General features: G+C 41.1%; 1 protein-coding gene across 6 annotated transcripts in view; it reads right to left on the bottom strand.

Moving 5' to 3' along the window:
- NRG1 (neuregulin 1) overlaps nt 1-26,854 on the bottom strand; it is a 228,900-nt gene that overhangs the window by 169,895 nt on the left and 32,151 nt on the right. For all 6 annotated transcript variants that reach the window (XM_047716950.1, XM_047716949.1, XM_047716951.1 and 3 more), the window contains exon 2: nt 5,070-5,247. In XM_047716950.1, coding sequence (XP_047572906.1) covers nt 5,070-5,247 — 178 coding nt within the window. The remainder of the gene's footprint in view (nt 1-5,069; nt 5,248-26,854) is intronic.

The following is a 26,854-nucleotide window of genomic DNA, read 5'->3' as shown; positions in this document are numbered from 1 at the left end:
TAGGATTTTTTAATAAGCACGCATTACTTTTAGATTAAGAAAAACAATACTATGTAAAAATAAATTAATACAGACTGATTTAAAGATGAAACCTCTAAATTTCTCCTTTTTAATATCAAAATGCAATCTATACTCTTTGAATAAGTGCTCAAGGATGGATTCAAGGTTCCAATAACTACTGTCTTCTTGGTCTTTTTAGGCTTGATTCATCCACCACAGTTTACGGGCCAAGACAAGTTAACTCCCTGCGTATAGGGAATATCTCCTCAGTTTACATAAATCCATTCCTCCGATCTCTAAGGAATCATATATGAATGCTGTGAGTGTCTGTGTGAGTGTGTTCAACACGGCTTCAGATACTGTCCAACTGCCAATAACAGGAAGGGTACAGGGGAGGGGGGGAGAGCAACTGCCATATTGTACAGAACCAGGCACTGCACCAAATGCCTCACATAAGCCAAACGAAATAGGCACCGAGTAGTCCCATTTATATGCTGAAGGAACTGGAACCTTCCTTACATATAAAATTAAAATGACCCGTAGGAGCTGCTCAGCTGATGCAAGAAGGGAATGTGTGTGAACTTTCTCTAGAAGAGAGTCAAAGGACCCGCGATCATGGACAACAGAAGCAAGAACTCCCTTCAGATTTTTGTAGAAATTTGACAAGACCAATTAGATCCAATTTTAAACACAATTAAAATAGGTGAGAGCAGAAAGGAAGAGCTGAGACAGAACTATGGGCAACAAAAGAGTGTGCCACACAGAAAAAAAATGGGAAGCCGGCCTTTCGTAGGGCTAGCATAGAACCGATATTTAACTGAGGCCAATCTGACAGCCTCAAATTTGAATAGGTCGGGTGCCGTGCTCTTTAGCCAGTTCTCTTGCTCAAAATGATCCACCAGGCAGAGGAAGCAGAACAAAGGGATAAGAAGACACTGGGGCAGTTTCCATGTTTTAAAACTGGTTCCATACACTGCTTTGCCAAATACAACAAACACAAGCTCAGATATAAATTAAAAGTCATAGGAAGAACATATAAGAAAGTAGTTTATTAGGAGGAACAGGGGCAAATGGTGAACTGAAATTGCTGATTGGTGTGGAGTCTTTTCACAACACGAAGGGATGACAAGGAAGTTCCAGCTGCTGTGTACGATCTAGACTATGTGGAAAAGAAACCTAGACTAAGGATGGCAAAATAAAGACAATCCCAAGGAAATCTGAAACTTCACAATGAAATTCACCTCTGCTTGGTCGATCAAAGCCTCAGATTAAGTTTAAGAAACCAAACAACTGTTGCAAACCATTAACAGTTTGAATATCTTAGTAATGGAAAATGATGAATATGTAGATGAAACTGAAAAATGAGAGTTTTTAAAAATTAAAGACATTTCCCTATGTCTGTAGGTGTCTGTAGCCCTGTGTTGTGCTTTACTCTACACAGCAAAATCATCAGTAATTGTGTATAAACAGGAAAACAGGAGGCATAGAGTCAGACCTATTTTAAATAAAAGCTTTACTGGGGTGCCTGGTTGGCTCAGTGGGTTAAAGCCTCTGCCTTCAGCTTGGGTCATGATACTAGGGTCCTGGGATCGAGCCCTGCATCGGGCTCTCTGCTCAGCAGGGATCTTGCCTCCCTCCCCCCCCAACCCCCGTCTGCCTCTCTACTTGTGATCTCTGTCAAATAAATTTAAAAACTAAAAAATAATAAAAATAAAAGCTTTACTATTCATCAACATTAGATCTACAGCAAGAAACGGAACTTCCTTCACACTCAGGGCATTCATTCTTTTAAAAATGGGTATAACAATAATGGTATCCATTCTCTTATTATTTATAGGACAAGTGGAAATAATAGGGGCACCTTGCAAATGTTAATTAAATTTAGATTCGGCTTGGTCCTTAAACCTTAAAAAACAGATGACAACACTAATGGCTCACTTTATAAAAAGGGTCTTCTTTTTGGACGATCAGATATGTTAAAATGTTTTGCCACGAGTAATTTACAGCCACATAAGTGGCATAAAATATCTTTTTGTTCCCACTTAATTCTTCCCAGCAAGGCTACTGTTTAAAAGAAGTAATTTCTGAATATTGGCCTTTCTGGTATAATGGGATTTTATTAATATGTAGACAGTGCTCTTATCTGTCTGGACCCATGAAGCCAACATGAAAATGCTTTTCTGAATACTAATGATACTTTTATATATGTCTATCCAAGCCATGTAACAAATTACCTCTACAGGCATATACCTGCAGTTTGCAAAACCATTTTCTCCATACCTGTCCACCTTGCTTCTTCCTAGGCATCCTCAGACTGACTACTCCCAGTCTGAAGATGCTTTGTTCTGTTCCTTCAGCCTAGATAAACCTCTTCTCCCTCCCTTCTTCCTTGGCAGCCTCCTCGGTCCCTGACTGGGTCCCCTTCCCCCACCTGTGCTCGCCTCTTGCTATGGCATCCCATGTCTGTCACTACTGTAGCGCTTAAGACTGAGTATTCTAACTGTTCGCCATCTCTCTGCCCTCTAGACCACTCATCTCTGTGTACCCAGCATCTAGCTCAGGTCTGACACAAAACAGCTTGTCCCATAAAGAGCAGAATTCCACATCTTACTCCCCCACTGACCTCTTTACTGTCCTATAAACAGAACTTGCTACTGACGACAATTCCGCTCTTTCTCTGTCATGGCCGGGCTCATCCCACTCAGCCAGGCAAAGGGGATTCTGCCCATCAGCATGCGCAAATCTACCTCCTCAGGACTCCTCATGAAGCCCTCTGGGTCTCTCCCTCTTCCCAGCCTCACGGCACTTAGAATTAGTAACCTACAGGGGCGCCTGGGTGGCTCAGTGGGTTAAGCTGCTGCCTTCGGCTCAGGTCATGATCTCAGAGTCCTGGGATCGAGCCCCGCATCGGGCTCTCTGCTCAGCGGGGAGCCTGCTTCCTCCTCTCTCTCTGCCTGCCTCTCTGCCTGCTTGTGATCTCTCTGTCAAATAAATAAAAATAAAAAAATCTTTAAAAAAAAAAAAAGAATTAGTAACCTACAATTTAGCACTGGGCTTTGCGACATGTATGATAAGCTACAGCATACATTAGGGATATCTCCCTGATTGAATCCTGACTTCAAGTAGAATTTACCTTAACATAAATAATAATTTTCTAAATGGTCACTATTTGCAAATCGATGGACCTCCTGAAAATCCTGAAGCACCACCCTCCCCACCCCTAGCCCTAAGAGGGCTGTAGCAATGGCCTGGAACAACTATGTTTCCGATAAGGCTGAACCAGAGAATCCCTATACAATCCATGACCTCCTGGGGGCAGAGATAACACCCATGCTTTTCCCACTTCCCCACACTCCCAGCATAAAGCCTTCTGTGGGCGCTTAAATATTACTGATACCATTTGACAGCCATGCGGAAAGAAACAAGACATTCTCCTGCACGTGAAGATAACTTAGTTTCTTACTAAAGTGTCTAATTGATGAAAAACAAAACAGACACCAAACTCTACTCCATCCAGTATCTAAAAGTATTTTTTTTCTTGTTAAACTCCTCTATAAGCATCATAGTTCTTTCTTTCTATTCACTTACTCTACCACTCTACTCCCCTCCCCATATGCACACGCTATTAAACATGCATGCCTTCCATTTGTAGAAGAAGGAATAAAGTGTTAAGGAACCCAAGGAACAGATCTGTGTTCCAGCTTGGTTTCTTACTACTTGTGTGACTCAAGGCAAGGCAGAACACTTTTCTGAATATTAATTTCTTAAAATGCAAAAGTAGGCCCCCTGTACAGTTCAACTTCCCTTACTACCTAGGGGAATGTTGTAACAAATAAATAAGATTATGTAAAAAAAAAAAAAAATGCCACTTTGCAGTGTTATTTTCTGTATCTCTGAAGAACCACCTGCTGGAGAAATTAATACCCGCTCTTTTTTCCCCTACATCTTATTAGAGTACTTCCAAGTCAAAAGATCTTGCCGACACAATCAGTAATAAGTACAAGCAGCACAGTTAATAAAACCACAGAAACTGGGGGGAAATTCAGTAATTATGGTTATTACAGCAATTAAACACATTGGGAAGTTTCAGTTAAATTTCCATTATAATCACTTTGCTGTCTCTTGCTCGTGAGTGTGTGACAACTTTTTGGTAGGTGTTCTATAAAATCAAAGTACAGGAGGAGAATCTTTTGTTGCTGTTTCGGCTATCATCCCTGGGATTTCACTGGAATCCTCCAAGTGCGAGGAAAGAAAATGTAATCTTTTAGCCTAGAAGTACTATTATCCATGCCACATCGATTAAAGGACTGTTTTACAACCAAAATGCTCACATACTTATCTCTTCCTTAATTTCAAAGTGTAGTGTGATAATAGAAGAGGATTTCTTAGGTGAGTAAGTACATAAAAATGGAGAGGATGGGAATAATAAAGGAGACTCATTTTAGAGTAGGTACAGACACCTGTCCAAGATGTCACAGGAACCACATGGAGCCCTTCCAATCCATCATGGTCCTCCAGGATTATTTAAGATTCTGGTAAGCCAAGATCACCCAATGTTTTAATGTCCTACATGGTCACGTAGTTTCACAAAATTGTCAGTTAAAAAAAAATCTCATTGGATATCACTGGATGTATTAACCTCTTTACTTGAAAATAGTTCAAATTCAAGCGATGGCGTTCTCTTCCCATAAATCTGGGTATTTACTGAACTTCCTTATGAAGCAGGGGTGCTGACTGTGGGAGGCACTGGTACTCTCAACAGCATTTGCCTTTTTTAAAAAAATCTAATTTTAAGATGCAACATATTCCAATTACAGCAGCTCTCACCAAAACTTCTCCCTCTACACCTCCAGCTCTCTCCTCATCCAATCTTTTCTTTCCTCATCTAGAAGTTGCGAGAATCAGAAATAACAATTTCTGGTCATCGTACAATGAACAATCTTTTTCATTTATTAGAGATCATAGCTTTTTGATAAGTGAATTCATGGCCTGGGGCTGTACATAATCTTTATATTTCCTATCATTCAATGGCTAGACACTGCCTCTGCTATTAGATGCATTACACTTACCCTGGCTTTTTTTGTATCTTGATGTTTTGTGGTTTGTTCTTTCGGTTTAATTCGTTCCCGTTCTTGAACCATTTGAATTTGAGAGAGGAGTATTCGGAGCTGGTCTCGCACCGAAGGACAAGTTTAGAGCCTGCAGCAGACTCCTGGCTCCTCATCTCTTTCAATCGGGGAGGCAAAGCTAAAAAAAAAAAGAAAAGAGAAGGAAAAAATTCTGGTTATCTTTCAAAGAGAAATATATTAACTTCAGGTGAGCTTGAGCAAGACACATTCCCAAATGTTTTACTACCTGAGAGAGAGAAAATGAATCAGCCAAAATGGACCTCAGCTTGAATGCCCAAATAAAACATACTTGGGCATTGGGGGTGGGGGGACTAGATTATAAAATATTCTAGATGGTTACTTCTCGATCTTTACATTTTTCTGATGCCATTAGAAATCCTGGACATGGCTCACTTCAAAACCACTATGCTAGGGGCGCCTGGGTGGCTCAGTGGGTTAAGCCTCTGCCTTCCGCTCAGGTCATGATCTCAGGGTCCTGGGATCAAGCCCCGCATCGGCCTCTCTGCTCAGCGGGGAGCCTGCTTCCCGCTCCCTCTCTCTGCCTGCCTCTCTGCCTCCTTGTGGTCTCTTGCTCTGTGTCAAATAAATAAATAAAATCTTTAAAAAGAAACAACAACAACACTATGCTAAGGGAGACTATGAACCAGGCCACCATCATCACCATTATTATTATTAGTTTAAATTCCAATATAGTTAACAATGTTCTTTGAGTTTCAGTGTATAATATACAGGCCATTATTTTTAAAGCACGTTCACATCTCAGATCACAAATTATCTTCATCCTAATTCTGTAACTAGGTACAGCAGTCCTCATAACCAGGTTTTAAATGGGGAAGTTTAATTGCAGAGATGGGTAAGTGACAGACTTTCCATGGTTCTAATGTTTCTGGAGAGTCAGTCAGACTAGGCTATCATCAGAGGTGGCCCAAGGAACAAAGAGAATTCATCCCTCTTAACAATGTTCCTTTCTTCAAGACAGAAATTCTTTGGCAACAACGCTCTTTTATTGAAACTACAGTTGCTGTCCTACAATGAATGACCATTCTAGATGCCTACTATGTTCCTGTCAAATTGTCAGTTTGACTGCATTTAGCTCTTCCATAGCTTCTCCATAGAGACAGGAAGTACTGAAGTTGTGCGTTAGCCTGTAGAATACATGGAACACCTATATACCATTCTTATTTTCAGCAGGACTGCTTAGAAGAGTATCATTTCTCTATTTAAATATTTATGGATAAAATGTTATAAAACCTGAGATTTGCTTCAAAATAAAATGGTAGTGGGGAATGGACAGGCATAAAAATGAAACAAATTTCCTGATTAGTTAGTTGGTCATTGCAGAAGTCAAGCAACAGGTATACATGGTGTTTGGTGATACCAAAGATTCAATTTAGTACGCCTGGTTTTGTCATAATAAAAGCTTTTGAAAAAGAAAAAAATAAGAGCATAATGAATGGACTTTCCTCTGCATACAACAGTTCACTTAATAATCAACATCACAGAACCCGAGCTCTCAAACAACTCTGTTTCCACCGAGGCTTAGAGAAGCCAACTACAAAGTCCACTTCTGCTCCAGTCCAGGTTTTAACAGAAAATCCCGAGAAACAAACCCACGGCAAATTAAGACCGCCCCTCCCTGATCCAGGGCATAATTATTTACTGGGTATGGTGACCAGGACTCCAAGGACAGCAATCAGAGCCACATCAGACATGAACAGGAAATGAAGTGCCTTTCCTACTCAGGGTCTGTTTGCTTTTCTACAATTCTGCCCTTACCAAGTAAATCAAAAAAAATGTCAGGAATAAGCGTAGGAAGGTTCCTACAAATTATAGCAAAAAAACATTTGAACACTGTGATGTCTCAGCAGTGCTCCTAAAATTACACGTCCCCTTTTTATTTACTTAGGGACTAGGAGATGCGATGGGGAAGAAGACATTTGAGGTGCACACCCAGGGACAAGGTAGAAAACTCATTTCACCTGTTCTTTGCCTTTGGTACCTGTTGATTTTGTCTGGTTCTTGTTTTCTGACAGTTTGAAAATAAGGTTTACTTCTGAACAGATTTTACAGGAGTTTCTCTTTAAGATGGGGTCTGTGAATCTCTCTTTCGGAGGTTTTTAAAAACAGACTAAATTCTCGTCTATCTGGAATTGTGTCCGCATGGTCTCATTAACTCCTTAAGATCATCTTCGATCTTGTTCAGCCCAGTGAGGGTTTTGAAGGAACAGATTTGCTGGAACTAAATGGCACCAAAGAAACCAGCTTATGTATATTGAGAAAAATAAATTGCCTTGTTATTTCACGCATTAAACTAAAAGAACTAGTTTGATATTTTTTTTTTACTGAGTTTTCCATTTAACTTGGCACACGACCTAAACTCAAGGTTTATTCCCTTGCCTCGCAGCAAAATGTTTTCACCGCAGTATTTCAGAAATCCTTAACTCTCTATAAGCACCGTGTCCCCTCACCCACCACTCCACACCACTGCTTATCAATACCGTCTCCAAAGAAACCTGCCAGACTTTGTATTATTTAGGTCGAATTGGACAATTTTTCATCAAATCATTTGCATCTTTTTCCTTTTCTCTCATTCCCTTTCTCCGTCGCACCTCTCCTTCCCCTCCTGTCTCTTTATCTACCTATGATTTATTTATTTAGAATCTGGGTTTCAAACGTGAGAAAACAATCAGACAAATTCAAGTGGTGGGATATTCTGCGAAACAACTGGTCTACACTTCAGAAGTGCTGATGTCACGAATGATCACAGGAGACCGAGCCTGAGCACTGATGGAGATGAAAGGTGATTAAAAGACCTGACAAATACATCTAACGTGTAGCTTACACCGTGTAGCTGTCACTAACTCCTGAGTCACCGGAAACTCTCTGAAAGCTGTTATTGGGACTCGTGGGGAAACCTGAATCAAGGTATTGTATCATCATGGAATTTCTCAAGTGTGGGCACTGTGTTGCGGTTACGCTTAGGTGGCATCTGCCGCGGTATTCGGGGTGAAATGTCATGATATCTACAGTTAAATGTCAAACAGTTCAAGCAAATAAGGGAACGCATGCATACATAGCCACATCAACACACACACAGAAAAAGGAAAAAAGGAATCTTGGTTTCTCTGTTTTTTTGCCTTTTTCGTCTGCTCTTGATGCAGTTCAATAAAAGGCTCAGGATTTCATTAGGTTTTAAAATCTTGGTTGAGTAGGCTATCGGGAAGGGGATTCTTAAGAATATTTGAGTTTTCATTTATAAATGTATCTCCTAAAATTATAGCCTCCATTTAGATTATGTGAGTGAGGGGCACCCAGGTCGCTCAGTCGGTTAAGCATCTGTCTTCGGTTTAGGTCATGATCTCAAGGTTCTGGGATTGAACCCCCACCCCATGTCCAGCTCCCTGCTCAGTGGGGAGCCTGCTTCTCCCTCTCCCTCTCCCCCTGCTTGTGCTCTATCAAATAAATAAATGAATACATTAAAAATAAATAAATTCTGTGAGTGGGAGGGCCCTGAAATCCTCATATGGTTCAATGCCATATCCATGACTTCAGGGCTCCAATCCCTCCTTCGGTGTTAGGAAAACAATCACTCATCTGGCAAGTCAATGCTTTTCCCTTCCTCTGGCATTTCACGTACAAAACCCGCACCTCTCTTGTTTTCAAGAGATGATCTGCGATGTAGCGCTGCAGAGACCCTCAGGCAGAAAGTCTATTCTCAGTGAAAGCATCTGCTGCAGAAGCTGACTCCGTGTATAAATATCTCTTCATGTTTGGGCTTCTGGTGTATCTGTACTGAGGAGCCCGAGTCCCTCTGACTCGCACAGAGTTGCAAGTCCATCAGGAGTGCAGAAGTTCCCAGCTACTCTATCTCTGCAACCCAACGAGTTCGCTTGGAAGAATGTCCCCGCTGTATCCTTCAGCGGTGACTATCTAAGACGTGAGGATACCTCATTTTTCAGAGAAAGGCTCTTTCAAGGAGCTAACTTAAAATCTTGCAGAACATAAATGAAGAGACAAATCTGTATACCACCAACAGAGCCACACACCACCACGTGGCCTTGGTCCTCGGTGTTGTCAGTGGGACCTTCCAAGAAGTACCATACAGACTTCCACACTCATCTTGTTGGTGCCCAGATTCAAGTATCCTGGAGACTTGGCAATGACCTAAAATTCTTCTCTGTCTCCTTACATAACCACACTAATGGAATAGTCCAGAATATTTCAGATTCTCCATAAAATGCAAACTAATATTGAGCACCTATGATCTGTGCATTTTTTCTCATCTACCCATAATGAGGTAGTTGAAGAAATTTTCTCTTATTAGATTATACAGTAATAACTATATTTTAATGGAAAACATTTCACTATGTATGTTTCCTAGTCAATGCTTTGCTCCCATGAAATAATCTCATTCATTTTGTTAACAAAAATCTACTCCACCAAGTACTTCCTAATACTCAGAGAGAAGTTCCTAAGGCCAAGGGTCATTCCTAAACTGGAAAGCGACGCTTTTTCACGGAGTACTTGGATTTTAACACTGCAAAGAAAAAAATGTGTATTTGCCTCTCAGTCCACAGCTAAGAGTAAATGGTCCGTCAATTAAAAATTGCTTTGGGGGCACCCGGGTGGCTCAGTGGGTTAAGCCGCTGCCTTCAGCTCAGGTCATGATCTCAGGGTCCTGGGATCGAGTCCCGCATCGGGCTCTCTGCTCAGCAGGGAGCCTGCTTCCCTCTCTCTCTCTCTCTGCCTGCCTCTCCGTCTACTTGTGATCTCTCTCTGTCAAATAAATAAATAAAAATCTTTAAAAAAAATTGCTTTAAGGCAAAGGATGCTAAGTTAATGCTTTGAATACAGTAAATGTTCTGAGAATCTCAGACATGATTTAATTGTCTTTGTTCTGCCACCATTCAGAATTTCACTTTCGATGCGTTTCTGGAGAGGTAGCAGTTCCACTCTCGAAAACAACATAACAATAGAGCAAGTGTTGGGCAGTGTTTGCTGAAATCGATTTTGAACTTGCTTGACACTGATATGAATGTACCGACACCCTTAGAAATATATCAACAGAGACAAGACACTAAAGCGCAAAGAAAAGCAGCCTTTAAGAAACAAACTCCAGAACCTTCAGAGGGATGTCACACACTTTACAGGCATTTCTTTTTAAGGGCTTGAAGTGTTTTAAAGCCTTTTAGAAGATCACAAACATAGTCTTCCGACTCTAACTCAATGCAAGCAGATATACCAGGACATTTAAAAAGTCTATTTTTGCACTTCTATGTTTCTTTTTCTTTTCCCTTAAGACTTTATTTATTTATTTAGAGATGGGGGGAGGGGCAAGAAAGGGAGAGAGAATGCCAAGCAGCCTCCCTGCTGAGCACAGAGCCCCACATGGGACTTGATCCCAGGGCCCTGAGCTCATGACCCGAGTCGAAACCAAAAGTCAGACGCTGAACCACTGAGCCACCCGTGCGTCCCTAAACTTCTATGTGTCTTATTTGATAATGTCACCAGCACAGGAAAAAACATAATTGTGACCCAAATCTTTATTTTACATTCTGACCACACTGAACTTAAGGCCATATGTTCATTTATTCCAGACTTTGATGTGTGAATAAATACTTCTGCTCCAGGTAAAATAAATGCGTAAAAAGAACGATTCCTCGAAGGGATCCTCCTGTTTTAATCGCCTACTGTGCACGTGTTTTAAAAATATATTCTGTGCTGCTGCTTCGAATACTGTACTACATTGTTAAGAACAGGAAACCAATTTTAGCACGTGTGTGGAACCAGGATACGCTGACAGCGTGTGACCCTAGATAAGTTGTTGTTTCTGTGTGTGGAGGATCTGACCACGCAGAGCCAGCTCCTATCGTGACACTCCCTGTCAGACTAGTCCATCTGAAGAGCTCCACCACAACACCGAACAAATTAAACAGGAAACCTGCAAAATATTATCAAATTCAAGTGAGCTTGCGGCTGCGATCCCGGGGAAAGCTTCCCCTCCCCACCCACTCTTCAGTCCTGCCCTCACACACATGCAGATCGCGCAGTGAAAACTGGCTGTTGGTGAATGAGAGCCGCATGCATACCACCACTCAGTCCTTTAAGCAGAACGATGGCCCTTTTCTATAGTCATGTTAGAGGCAAATGAATTACTGGCCTCCCAAATTCCTTTCCTGGTCAGATTTCTCCTTCCCCAGACCATCTTACGGGGAAGATTATGGTCTGGCACAGAGCAGAGGCAGCTAATGCTTTGCCATCTGGTCTTCTGAGCTGTGCTCACTGCTTTAAGCTTAAAAGGGAAAATGTATCTTATCAGGTTAAATTTTGTAAATACAGCTGTGGCAAAGACAGCAAATCCTGGCAGCAGCGGTAGTTCAAAGTGCTCCTTGGATTACCACCCTGGCTCCTGATGCACGGAGTGGTCCGAAGGCATGGTAAGAACCTTACAACCCAGCAGACTCCCTGTGTGTTGCCGCACGTGGGAACACGTGTTCACATGTGTTCACACTGGCCCATGCTCCTGCTGAGTCATCCTTCAGATAGACTGTCCCTGCCTCCGCTTAACTGAGTCTCCTGTGAACTAAAATGCACCTGCTCTTTGTCCCTGTGTATTCAGCAGAGATATCTGGAGGATGAGCTCAAACACGAGGGCGACTTTGTTTGAGAGAAAGTCACTATAAGATTCAAGGTTTTATTATAAAGTATTCTCAAGCTGACTCCGTATCACTGGCAGCAAACCAAACCCAACCAGAAAACACATTAGGAATATGCTTCCAAGTGTGGTTAGGATAGCTGGACTCCAGAAATACCACGTTAGCAGCTCTGTGTCCAACTTCTTATATGGTGCAAGGGGGTGCGTTCACACTGCTCAATACCTTTATGAGTATACCGGATAATCCTCATAACATATGCACGGAACACGTCATTACACAACGTAAAACAATAAAAAGGGGGGGGCAGTATTTCAACATCTGACTTCAAATATTCACAATGGTGGTGTCTCTACAGACAAAGTTGGCTTCTTCCTGCCGTTAACTCTGATTGCCCAGACACACCCATTCCATTGGAGGGGACTTTTACCTGGATGGGCTCCAAGTTTCACTCCTCCCAGTTAACTGCTACAAGTTGAGTGAAACAATAGGATTCTTTTAAATGTCCTATTTGAGGGGATGAGCCACAATCAGTCCCATCAAAAGGTGGCATATTCTAAGACCCCAGAGAGTAATAATCACATTGCATATCTGAATGCCATACCCAATAGGCAGCATTGAAGAAAAGCACATGTAAAGAAAGAGGAATTTATCATTTAAGGAATTTATCCCTACCAAATCAAAGGAGATGTAAGAATAGTTATTAGTAGGTGGTCACAGTCTCTATTTGAAGGATTAGGCTATTGGTGGTGGTGGTGGGGTGTGTGTGTGTCCATTTTGATTAGCACTGTATTCAAACATTCCAATGGCTACATTTATTAGATGCAAGATGCACAGGATTTGAGGGGTCTAGCACAAAGCAGAACCTCAAGTGCTTGTAAATAGAACAAAGGTTCTAGAAGATACTGAGAAAGTAGAGACCCAGGTCCAAAAGCTATTCCAGAGGCCATGCCTACCTTCTCAGAAGACTTATTATTGCTTGGAACAAAAGGGCCCCGTGATATTATTTTTTGTTTTAATGCATTCTACCGGATTAGGACTCTTTATTCTCTCTGCCATATAATGCCAAAGATAAGGAAATGTTAAATATAACGGGAAAATTGTCAAATTAAGTAGTAGTCACTCCTTGGGAATTTTCATCTTCTCCTCTATTTCTCTTCTCTGGTCATCACTGTTCAAACATTCTCTGTGGGAAGCCAGTCTCAGTGAGGATGCCGGTCATGACGACTACGGCCCTTCCTGTGCTCTCCGGGTCCTACAGAGGAGTCTCACCAGAAGCCAGGTGTTCACCCACTTCAGCAAGAGGAGCCCACACATTGAAATATTATCTCCTCTGTCTCCAAATCAAAGTCGATCGTCTTAGTTGATGGACCCTAGTCCACAAGGTATAAGTTTGCTCCCTTAACTAGTAAGTGTGCTCTTTTTTTATAGTCAATACATATCCCCAAATTTACCATTTCTCTGCAACAGTGGGTAATTATTTTACAAGTGAGGATAGGGTGGGCAGTTATATGGGAACTTGAACTTGCCTGATGTCACAAAGCTAACACACACAAGGCTAACACATTGGGACTTGAACCTGGGACTATCCTCTCCAGCAAGGGGTGCTTCTGTGCAGCCTGAAAGGAAGGCAAGAAAAGGGGAGGAGGACCGCAGATTCAAAATGGGACAGACTACTCCATTCCATAGCCACTGCGGTAATTTTCTGTTTCTCATAATAAGCTATATAAACCAGATCACCTCTCCACGTATGTCTGTGGGAGATTTACAGCACTGCAAAATTCTATGGGGGACAATAAGTGCAGATTTATTAGGTAAGAGAATTTTTCTGCCTGAAAATTGATACTATGTTTGTTGAAATTAGCAGTCTTCTTCTCTATGGTTCTATAGTTCTGTGCCCAGTATTTCATATGCTGAGGGCCAAAGATAAAATTATAAAACTACCAGAAGAGTGTTCCAAAAGTCTATGAGATGAAGTTAAAATAAGGCCCTCTTAGTACTTTACATTAACTGCTTTAGAATAGCAACAGCTAACACTTATTGAGTGCCTACTGTGTGCCAGTCACTCTTCCAAGAACTTTATGCCCACTCTTTTTAAGTTTTATAACCATTCCAGGAGATATGTATTACCATCATTATGCCCAATTTACAGAGGAGGAGATAGACACAGAGAGATAAAGCCACCTCCTACTGTCACACAGTTGGTAATATTGGCACCGGTATCTAGACCCCAGAAGTCGGACTCCAGAGCTCCTGCTCTTAAGTAGTAAGCAAGAAACAATTATTTGCTATGCTGGCTAGGCTCCTAGGTCAAATGTCAAATGTTATATACTGATATCTTAATAGTAACCATAGTTTCCTGATTACATCTGGGATATACGACACGACAGCTTGCTTCTGCACATATTCCCAGGACAAAACACTTGAGAGAGAAAGGAGATATGAAAATGGCTGAATTTTCTAAGCCACTTTGAGGATTTGTAGGGAAATCAAACAAGACAGAACACTTGAAATTGATATACCAAAACAATTTTTTTGAACTGGGTGACTATCTGTCATCTGCCAAACGTCATAAGAGTAAACCATGCTCTATCTCCCTCCCACGTTCACTGAAACCCGATATCCCTTGTGTGAGGATACAGCAACAAGAGGGTCTTAACAGATGAATGTCCTCCTTTCAAGGTGTACACGGGGACAATGGATGCTGGAGTAAATCACAGCAGAGCTGCTGGCGGCTTCAGGCAAGTGTTCAGCATGGCTGCCTAATGAGTGCTGTCCCCATAGCTGCCCCCAATTATAGGTGCACCTCACTCATGGACAGAACCTAGACGATGTCCCACCAGCTTCATTTAAGGGCATCCGTACACAGGGTTGAGATGGATGCATTTCAGCTTGGCCTAACTGATGTGCAGCAAATTTCATGTGATGTAAGTTTATAAATTTGATCTTCTCTGTGGTCAAAAAGTAGTGCTTTCTTTCTCATTTGTTGCACAAACCTGCCATATTCCACTCCACGACGTCACTTAATGGAGAAATGGAGAAATATCTCATCACTGCAAATTTGATACTATATTTATTTGTTTTCTTATTGGAACGAGGCTTTTCTCTTCTGATGTGTTTATTGCTTAAGTAAATTTAGCACATTAGCATGACCGTGAGGCATTAATATTTATCTTCATAACCATGATTTCTTTGCTCGAACTGAATTACAATCATTTAATTAACTGATGTCAGGAAAATTCTCTTTTTTTTCATTTGAAAGAAGGAAATTATACAGACAGACGTTCTAAACCGGATAAAATTCCCAGGTAAGATGAGTTAGCCCTTGATTATAATTAATTTTAAACAGTGACAACTATGAGAAGACTTTTAAGTGTGGCGTAAAACACATGCATAAAACCTAAAGCCTGGTTTGTGAGCAAAGCCCTTCACTGATCTACCAATGACAGTTCCCCATGATCTATTTTTCACATGGCCATTTCAAATTTATTCCTTCTATGCAGAAGAAGAAAAAAAAAATTTAGCAGTGCTAACCATAAAATAAATGCATTCTTTTGGGACGTCTATGATCTATTTCTTCGTTATTTAGGCTGGTCAGCTTTCCTGGCATCCACACGTTTCTGACTATTCCTTTTTATTCACAGATAACTTAATAAACTGGATGACGGGGCGCCTGGGTGGCTCAGTGGGTTAAACCTCTGCCTTCCACTCAAGTCATGGTCTCAGGGTCCTGGGATCGAGTCCCACGCAGGGGTCTCTGCTTGGCAGGAAGCCTGCCTCCTCTCCCGCCACCCCGCCTACCCCTCTGCCTACTTGTGATCTCTCTCTCTCTGTCAAATAAATAAATAAAAATCTTTAAAAATAAAATAAAATAAACTGGATGACACTGGAAGGTACAATGCCAGGATGGAAAAGAGACTTCCTGACTCACTGAGGCCCACCAGATCAAAGCTAAATTTCTCTCCACTCTGTTCACTACAGTAGTAAATAACCAGCCATTCATCCCTTCTTACACAGAGCCTCAGGTCTGACTTTCTGAAGATCTTTAAAGCTTGGGTAGCTTTTTGCATTTTTTAAGCAGGTCTGCACACAACCTAACAATTGCATCCTTATCATTTTGCTTCTACCCCACAGGAAAGACCAGGGAAGGCGATTTTCTTATCTTTAGGTTCCCAGGGTCATGCATTGGGTGAAGAGGTGGAAAATGACCAGAGTCAAATTAAACAGACTGTTGGTAGTAAGAAAATCTGGGCTACATCACTGATCATCTAAAACAATCTAATTTTGTCACCTATCTCACAGAGCTCCAAGGCTGGGACTCTTTCCTGTCCAGAACTCACAAGTCAAACTGTAAGATTAGAGCCAAAGTAGTCTGGTTTCAGACAACACACACACACACACACACACACACACACCCCACTCTTTCTCTCTCTCTCCCTAAGGAAAACTTAAAATTCATAGCTTCCCTTATTTTACATAAAAAACAAATGCATTAAAGCATCTTTTGAAAATAAAGTGAGCTGCTTCCCAGACATTCTGAGATAATCCTTTGGTGCCTAAATTGCAATCACATTTTCCCAGCACGGAGATTCACAAACATGACACAAAAGAAACGTAAATGAAGCTGACTTAGCATGTCAACATGCAGCTTTCTTTCCCTCCCCAGGGACTGGCACACAACTAAAAATACTTTCATTTTGTTTGTTTTTCTTTAGAAAGATGTTTAATTAGATTCCCTGCTAATAGTTCCTAGTCCCTGAATTTAAACCCCTAACTCCGCGCAAAACGTCCTGCACTTCTCTCTCTAGCTTTTGAGAATCTTTATTAACGATAAGAATGGGCGGTCAGCAAACCTGGGGTCCAGAGCTTGTTTGGACTATGGGATTAGGGAGTTGTATAATTACTCTGAACCTCAATAACCTTGTACATAAAAGCGGGGGGCGGGGGGAGAGTACCCTGGGCCTTATCTATTTCACACAGTTGTGAAAATCTAATTAAAAATGATAGCGAAAGCACCTTGCATCTTGAAAAAAATGAGTTGTCATGAACAGTGCCTGTTTGACTGCCATTATCTAGAAATCGTCTGAAAAGTAAGAAAAGGGTAGGTCCTATAAATGCAGACGGCACAACATTACAAAAGTAACACCTGAAAAACTGTATAGAGCTTTGGTCATTCCTCAAAGACCACCGCCCCCAAAAAGGCAGCTGGAAGCCATCAAGAGGGGTCACTGAAATGTTCAAAGGGAAGGGCTGCCCGTGTATAGAAATAGACTAAACATCACCGAATTCTCAAGACTGATAGAGGAAGGCCAAGGGAGGAAAGCCATGAGTCCTTAAAGTCATCAAAATTTTATATTCATAGAACCCTCGAAGCATGAAGCAAATTGTTTTAGAATAGGAAAAGGAAATGAACCTTTTTTGGCACAATAAGAAGTATGATTTGGAAAATGCTTATTCTGGGAGTTTGTGTAAGAAAAGGACTCAGGAAGCAGCACGCAGGAAGAAAAGGTGGCTTTGGGGTCCGGCCGTCCGGTTTCCAACTCCAACCTGGTGAGTTCCTTGGCCCTAGGTGGGACGCAGCCCCTCATCTACAAGGCAGGTCTGCCTCACACAGGATGGAGGGGGAGACCGAGGACACCGCAGCCTGCATTTTGAACAGGAAAGATTCATAAGGAATTCATTACATTCACGGATAGAACTAAAAGAGAACTCATGGTTAGGTCATTAAAGCTGCCTTCGTAGAGTGCAACCTTCACCATCTGCGACCTACTCTGGGCAGAGTCTGAGGGCATTCCTTGTAGGTCTAGCACTTAGCCTCCTGTTTACAAAGCACTTTCATACATGATCTCATCTCAGCATGAAAAGGGGTACTCAAGATAGTGAAACCTGAATAAGGCTGGTAGTTAGGCAGCAGTATCACACCAATGTTAATAGACCAAGGGAACGGGACGCGGGACAAGGGGCATATGGGAACTCTGTCCTATCTATGCAACTCCTCCATAAATCTAAATTAAGCCCCGCCCCCGGAAACACACTCCAGATGGCTTGGCCAACTTATATATTTTTTGAATAGTAAGTTAGGTGTCCTTCTTCTGGGTTCCCATAAAGTCATCACTATGCCTTTTGATACAATGCACTTTATAGGTGTTTGTTCAACCAAGGAGACTCAGGGGCTTTATTTTTTTCTTTAATTCATCTTTTATCCTAGTAACCAGAATAGTGCACAATAGTATTGAATAGATAAACTAATAAAGAAATAAGGTCAATCTGTGATCCAAACACTCCGTGTCAGAGGAGCCCCTAGTTTCTCTTAATACACAAGATTTATGAAAAACACTGGTTTTACCAAGGTTATCACCACCTTTCTTAGTCATGTTATATTAACCAATTATATGGTCTCATTCTTTAAAGATTTTTATTTATTTGACAGACAGAGATCACAAGTAGGCAGAGAGGCAGGCAGAGAGAGAGGAGGGGAAGCAGGCTTCCCCCTGAGCAGAGAGCCCAATGCAGGGCTCGATCCCAGGACCCTGAGATCATGACCTGAGCCGAAGGCAGAGGCTTAACCCACTGACCCCATATGGTCTCACTGTTATAGAGAGCTGGCTCTATCCTCTTAGATAGTTCTTGATTTCCAATCTTGCAAGAAATGTTAGTGTGTCTATGAAAATAGACACCACGGTTTTAAATACTCAAGATACAGGCCTGAATAAGAAAAACACGATCACTACCCTCCTGGAGCTTACAGCCTGGGTGGGGGCAGGAAGAAGAGCCTATTAACCAATTAGGCGGTAGCATGATTTCTGAAATAAATTCCTTATCTTTGCAATCTGAGAGGGCTAAAAATTGCTGAGGTAGCTATATCCTTTCCACTCAATCATGCAATATGTAGCCTTTTCTATTCAAATGAAGACTCTGAGAATTGATCACTACATCTATATACAATCAACTGATATTCATCAGCCAAACATTGCTCAATGGGCAAAACGGCATATTGAAAACTTATATCCATCTGTTACAGATTACGTTCCTTATTAAAACAACTATTTACTAGGTAGGCTTTCTCCACGTAGATCATATTTGCAATACTTCATTATACCACGTTATATACTCTTACCACTTTAGTACCAAATGTAACCCATGAGGTGTGCTGGTGAGAAACCTGAGTCAGACAGACCTAAATTCAAATCCTACCCTGCCAGATGCTGGCTGTGCAACCTTCGGTAAATTAGCGAGATTCCCTAGGTCTCAGTCTCCTAAAATATAAAATGAGATTAAACAGAACCAGCTTCACAGGGCTGTGAGAAAGGAGGGAACAGGATGGTGCAGTGAGGTACTTGGCAGTCCGTGTGTGTCACGTGGCAGGCGTTCAACAATATGGGTACGACTCATTAAATCATTATTTAGGTCCTTGTTTAGTTGTAGCAGTTTATTAAGCATTCTAAATTTAACATGAAGTTTTTAAAATCCCTGCCCACTGAGAGCTGAGACCAAGGAAAGCATACTCATTCCCTGTCGTGGGCAAAATAATGACTTCCAAAGATGTCTGCAGCCCAGTCCTCGGTGAGCATGCCACCTTTCACGGCCAAAGGGACTTTGCAGGTGGGATTACGGTAAGAACCTGGAATCGGGGGAGATTATGGTGTATTATCCAGTGCACCCAACATAATCATGTGAGTCCTTAACAGCAGGAAATCTTTCCCTGCTGTAGTCAGAGAATGGCCAGGGATGGAGTGTTGTTGGCTTTCAAGTCAGAAGGGGGCTCACATCCAAAAAATGGAGGCAGCCTTTGGAAAGTGGAAAAGCCAAAGAAAAGGATTCCCTTCTAGAGCCTCCAGAAGGGAATGCAGCCCTGCCAACACATGACTTTAGCCCAGTGAGGCCTGTCTCCGAATTCTACCCTATAGAACCCTTAAGATAATAAATGTGTGTTGTTTCAAGTCTCTACGTTCACGGTAACTAGTTACAGCAGCAGTAGAAAACTATTACAGTCCCCAAAGAGAAATCAATTGTGTTAATTTTCCAATATTAAGAACTGTGGAACTCTCATGAAATGGTACATAGGACCGAATTTACAAAAAGAGGTACACCAGGGTGAGTACAGCCCAGCCATGTATCATTTCGCCCTTAATATCCTCCTATTCAGGGTCCAAGAGAAAGCTCCACATTAAAGGAATCATAGACCCCAAGGCACAGAGATTGAAACAGAGATGGAAAACCACCAGGAGTTTAGGATTCAAGTTCAGCCCCAGAGACTGACCCCTACCAGGGGTGGCCCCATCAACCATTCTCTCTCTCTCTGGCTCTGTTCCCTGTTCACCAAATGAAAAGGTCAGGTCCTCTTGCAGTACCGTGAAGCTCCAAAGTGAGTCAGGGAGATCTTTTTTTTCCTCCTTTTTGTACACTGTGTTTTAAGAATTTATCACCAGAGAGTCACTGACCAAATTTTTAGATTTAAACATGTTTTATGAATACTAGCATCTCAATGGCAATAGCATACAAAGCAAGAGAAGACTAGTCTTTTACAGCATTTTCCAAGGCTTTCAAAAACCCAAATCTAAAAAATTGGAAGAAACGTGCTTAAATCTGACAGTTAAGGTAACAAAATAAATTATTTTTCTCCTGACTTCACTGTTTCCGTAGCAATAGTTTTCTTCTTGATTTTTAGAAAATGCAATCATTTAGGCACTTTAATAAATAAAAATTTTGAACAAAATCCTCAAAATAAGACTTTAGGGATCAACATCACATTAACTTTGGGGTTGATGTCTGATGAAATACATCACTTCGTTCAAGACCCAATTTCTGTTTCTAAAGAAAGATAGGTCTTACATAACTTTGGTATACCTCAAATATCTTCCATAACACAAGGGAAAACTGTGGGATGGGGCCAAAACCACACAGCAGGCCTATTTGTAAAAGGGGAAATATCACCCTGAAATGAGTTATGAATTACAGATTAACCTTCTATACAGGCCATTCCTAAGTAACTGTGTTATCAGCATTTTCTGAAATAAATCCGTCAGCAATGCGGTGGACCTCTTTGATTTAATCATTAGACAGTACCTGCGAGGACTCAAACTTTAAGACTATTACCAAGATGGAAACCAGAATAAATAAATAAGTAAATAAAAGAGAGGAAGCAAAAATTTCTGTAATAGTTCTGCTACGGTGTATGGTATGTAACAAGGAGCTCCTAAGTAAGGCCACGATAGCAGCGTATTAATGACCTGAAGCACTAAGGGACAAGTTTTCTTTTTCTAAGGGACAAGATGAAAGAGACCTAGTAACACACAAAAATTTCATGGAAAGAAAGCTGGTATCCTACAGACGCGCACTGAACATCAAGAACGGATACATTTTCTGCTCTGCGATGCTATCTGGAGACGCTGATGGGACAGATGAAAAAACTCCAAAAAATATTTCCCTGTTTTTGTAAAAAGTGCTAGAATGATGGTATGTGCCAATCTTTAAAAAAAAATGAATGAATAGCTTAATACTGATCTCTGCTAGAAGAGAATGCTCAAGGCCAAGGTCTGCAAAACAGGGACTGGTCTTAGGTTTAAGAGCATAAAGATTCAAGTAAGTTGCAGAGAACAAATATTCTTGGAGCTTTCACGGTGCTACAGTTTCTCATCAGGACCATTATTATTCTGGTTGAGGCTCTACTTCCAGTTCCGTAAGTTTTCCCTCTTCACCTAGTCCTACTTTTTCTAGAATCTCCACTATTTTTTTTTAAAGATTTTATTTACTTATTTGACAGATCACAAGTAGGCAGAGGGGCAGGCAGAGAGTGAGAGGAGGAAGCAGGCTCCCCGCTGAGCAGAGAGCCCGATGGGGGACTCGATCCCAGGACCCTGAGATCATGACCTGAGCTGAAGGCAGAGGCTTAACCCATTGAGCCACCCAGGTGCCCCATCCCCACACTACTTTTAATGTATGATTTTGCTAAACAAGGTTTTTGGGTCTTTTGGTTTTTTGTTTGGTTTGGTTTTCTTTTTTCCCCAGGAAGGCAAACATTCAGTCACTGCAGAAATGTCTGCAAATAGAACAGGGATCCTTCAATGGTCCCGCAGGCCACAGCCTCAAGCCACAGGTTCTCAAAGCTTGTGTATATAAGTCACTAGGGCAAGTTTACCAAAATGAACATGAAATAGTCATAGACCTTATATAAGACTCTGAATCACTAGAGTCACAGACAGGCCTATAAATGTGCTCTTCCAAAAAGTATCCAGATGACTCTCAGGACAACACTGTCAGAAATACTACGAATGCTCCTGGGGTGCCCTTCTCTCCAAAAGTTGTTCAGCATTTACAAAAAGTCAATGTCCACTCCATTAAGTCTTTCCAGTGGATAAACATGTATATATATTTGAATGCTTACACTGCTAGGTAGATTAAAGAGAAATAAGATTGAATTTCTCTCTGGGAAAATGTGGAATTGCACAGAAAGGGACATATGTAAATTACAAGAATTTTTACATTCTTATGAGAAGTCCCGTAATGAGTGGCGTCTGCTTTATTACCTACAGAGAATGAACTCTAACCCTTCACATCCAAAATAAGAGTTAACTGGGAGGCCGTGCTGCCTCAAAAAAAAGAAAAAAAAAAAAAAGACATTTTTGAAAAAAGAAAACAAGATCATCAGATACTCCAAAAAATTTCTCCTGAACAAGACACCTGCTCTCATCTTTATGTGTTATGACAGGTAGACTATTCTCTGTGTAAGGGCACAGTAATTTCATAGTATTTAAACAACCCACCTGAAGTATACTGCATTAATTAGGAACACATTATCTTGGAGACCTCATAGGGAGGTTGCTTAGAAATACCTTTTCCCTAATCCTCCTAGCTGTGTAAGAGAAAGAACGTCAAATCTGTGCTTCCTCTAAGATGAGTATATGTCAGCCCCCGGATTTGATGACTAGATCTACAAGTGGTACTTGAAAACTGTAAAAGGTTTAAGAACTTCTCATCGTTACATCTCATTTCTCCTTCATTAGAGCAATCAGGCCCTACCTCGTGTCACCACTTAATCTTTGCAAGAACACTGACCTCTAAATCTTTTCCCACGTCCTACATCTCTGCTAGGCAACCATGAGCATTCATACTTGTGTGGATATAAGGATCTTCAGCTTAGATCTTTCCTCTGAAATTTAGACCATTTTTGGTGTTGCTTATGTTGAAAAATGGCACAGCCAGCCATTCAGGTGAGCACATCTAAAATATAAATTTCTTGTCTCCTCTTGACCTATGAAAAAAAAATGCACCTTGATTTCACTACCACCGCCCCCCGCGCCCCAACCTCAACCCCAAGCCTTCCTAGAAGGGAAATTCTGAAGCAGAAATTAGGCAAAAAGCAGAGCCAATGAACCAGAAACCAGTGAACTATAAAGCAATCACGAAAATAGGGAAGAGGAGAAAGAAGAAGTAGGCCAACCACAAGGGCAATTAAGCACCAACCGACGTAAAACACGCATCCTGGAAAAGGGGGAAGTAGCCAGAAGAGAACGGTCTTCGTGAAGGATGGCGATGCCCATTACAGATGTTGACGCCAGACAGGCAGGTCCAACCAGTACCGACACTGGGACAAAGGTCAACTGTAAACACAGGGAAGGAGTAGAAGCGGGAGTTGGAAGCAGCAGTATTCCTGGCTGACGGACGATCGGGGTAAAGGATCCGGGTAAAGCTCCGTAGCTTTATTCTACATTCAGCTTTCGATTTGTAGGCTCACTTCTGTTCCTCAAAGGCCTTCTGAAGTCCTGAGGAAAACCATCTGAAGACCCAGATTTTTCATAAAAAGAAAGAACTGGCTGGCGGATACAGGCAATGCCAGCTAAGGAAAATAAGAACTGTTACAGCAGCAAGAACACATATTTTATGCAGAATACTGAGAGGATAATGATTCTTCGAGGGATACTGTAGAGCAGCGGAAGGTAAAAGAATGGCCCTTAGGGCAAACCCTGCCCACCATCTGTTTTTGTAAATAAAGTTTTATTGGAACACAGTCTTCTTAATTTTTTATGGACTGTCTATGGCTGCTTTCATGCTGACCTGCAGAGTTGACTCTTTACAGAAATGTTTGCAGACTCCTGTTACAGAACATCAGATGCAGAGCCTATAAATCCACAGAATTTCATCTAGTAATTAGAATTGGTCGGTTTTGCAAGGACAGATTGCAGAACAGAAATACGTCCCGTAGAATCTACATTTGAGGTCGAAGAATGAATTGAGTGTATGGAGTAGAATGTCCAAAATATTATCTGTGAATAAAAGGGCAACTAGCTCCCCGTCCAGATAAGCAGAGGAGGCTATGATATGCTTCTGGTGAATGCTGACATTACCTAGTTCAGGCAAAAAAAAATACAGATATATATTTTCTATGTGGGAGCTTATCTATATAGGAGATACAGATAAGAAAAGGCTGGTGGGAAAAATCAACCCCAAGGTAAGAAAACAAATTTGTTATGAGTTTGTGAATTCATACTTGATTTGCTGTACGTTTTTTGGTGTACATAATTTTATTTGATGATGATTTCCTACCCAGAAAAAGAGAAGGGCTAGTTCACTGAAACCCTGACTGAGAGATAACCCCGGGGAGAGGGTGATTACCAGAAAGAAGAAATGAGGCCTATCGAATAAAAAAGCAGATACAATCACGAAATGTCTCACCCATCTGGAATCTGAACAACAACATCACCCAAAAGAGAAAGATTCTCATATTACTGGATTCGTAATTTATAAGGTCTTCTATCCTTTTAAATGGCATTCTGCACAAATGTGGGAGAGGTCGATGGCGGGCAGGCCCCTAATGGCTGTCAATGATTTTCAACCATCATCCAGACGACTGGGATGGGATGTAAGTAAAGTGCAAAGAGTGCACTGTCCTGAAGCAGGAACTATTTCACGATTGCAACTGTGACCGTGGATTATTATTTTAGACAGAATCAACTCCTGGCTTAATGAATCAAAGCTGGACAGTGACAATATTAGGAGACAATTAATTCTGTACCTTGTTGGGCTATATGGGAGAGACATTTTGTCCAATCTGTTCCTGGAAGAGCCCTGGGATGATTTACATCGTTTACAAAATTATGCTGCGTTTTCTTAATGGGGATTAGCAGGAAAAAGTTAAGTGACTTTAAAAATACAGATATATATTTTCTATGTGGGAAATGAAAACTGAGAAGTCGAGGGGAATACGTTAGAAGGACTCAGGAAGTAGGACACATGGAAGTAACTCTCAAATGTGTTGCAATTGTTTCTTTAAAGGGGGAAATGAGAATTACAGAAGTCTATTGGGATGAAACACTTTGAGTAAGAAGTCAGAAGACAAATCTTAAAATTCAGGCAACGTAAGAATACAGAGAAGATAGAAGATAAATGACATAAAGAAAAAGGGTTAGTATTGAACTACATATTAAAATTACATGAGATTTGGAATCAAAGAGTTGAGGGACTGCATTCCAGCTCAGTATCCATTTTTATGGCCACGTGCATATTTGTGATTTTAAAAAGACATACACGGTTATTGCGTAGTATACTTATGTAACCATGAATTGTATTGTTATATTGTATACTATGGAATTTATTTCCACCTAACCTTTTGAGTAAATCTGCTGGCTTGTATGAAGGCAAAGGAACCTAAAGACTCTTTTCATGAAGGCTGGACAGAGTAGGTGAGGAGACACAGAGGCAGGACCCAAGCAAGAAGAAGAAGACAATCAAAACCTTGAAGATAGAAGTTGAACATCTACACCTTCTCACCCCTGCTATAAACTCATGATGGCATTGACAACTTGGGTAGAAGGCCTGACCTAAAGTGTGGGGGTGATACACAGCAAAATGAATTTACAGGCATCTTAAACTATAAAGGAACCAAGATCCTGAAATACTTCTTATGAGTAAGGGATGTTAATTAGAAATTAATAATAGAGGCCAGCATCCATTATTCTTATTAACAGATGCCACTGTTTGTATCTTTAATTTAAATCCCAACAGGAGAACTGTCTTTATTGTTTTATTTTATTATCAATAGAAATATTTAGAAACACTATGACAAGCTGACTCCTACCTCCTATCTTCAGTCCTCTTGACCTAACTTACCCACCATAGGTTTTTCCAGTACCTAAGCAGGCATGGGTCACATGTACATCTATATATGCAATGCCCATACATTCACTTATAAATTATACTCTTCTCTCAAATGCACTAATAATAAAAGTCCTTCTTAGGGATTTGGTCCAAAGATTAACTTTCCGGATATGACGAATTCAATGCACATCAGTATCAATCGCATACACTCCTGTCCATTACCAATACTTTATAATACATAATTAGCCTAACTACCTTATCAATGATTACTGAAATCTCCAAAATCATCATAATTTCAGTCTAGGTATGTGATCTTAAAGAAAGTTCTCTTTCAAAATAAGGGTTGACTTGGGGCACCTGGGTGGCTTAGTGGGTTAAGCCTCTGCCTTTGGCTCAGGTCATGATCTTGAGGTCCTGAGATCGAGCCCCGCATCAGGCTCTCTGCTCAGCGGAGAGCCTGCTTTCCCCCCTCTCTCTGCCTGCTGTTTGCTTACTTGTGATCTATCACTCTCTGTCAAATAAATAAAATAAAATCTTAAAAAAAAAAAAGTGTTGAGGGGTGCCTGGGTGGCTCAATGGGTTAAAGCCTCTGCCTTCGGCTCAGGTCATGATCTCAGGGTCCTGGGATCGAGCCCCGCATCGGACTCTCTGCTCAGCAGGGAGCCTGCTTCCTCCTCTCTCTCTGCCTGCCTCTCTGCCTGCTTATGATCTCTGTCTGTCAAATAAATAAATAAAATCTTCAAAAAAAATAATAAGGGTTGACTAGCCACGGCTTTCAGACTAATTCTTCAGGTAACTGAAAAATAATGAGCAATGACACTGTACTTGAAACTATTCTGGTTGAGACGTATTCATCTGAAAATGCTTAAGAGACTAGAATAAAATCTAACTGATCAGGAAATCCCTCTAGAAGTGTTTTCTGATGAGCTGAATGAAGTTCAAGGAGTGGGTAACACAAAAAGTTTAAAGCAAGGCCTA

The sequence above is a fragment of the Lutra lutra genome, chromosome 2, assembly GCF_902655055.1.
Source record: "Lutra lutra chromosome 2, mLutLut1.2, whole genome shotgun sequence".
In the NCBI taxonomy this organism is placed as follows: domain Eukaryota; kingdom Metazoa; phylum Chordata; class Mammalia; order Carnivora; family Mustelidae; genus Lutra; species Lutra lutra.
The sequence above is the reverse complement of the archived record's forward strand: the minus strand, read 5'-3'. Positions and strand labels throughout refer to the sequence as shown.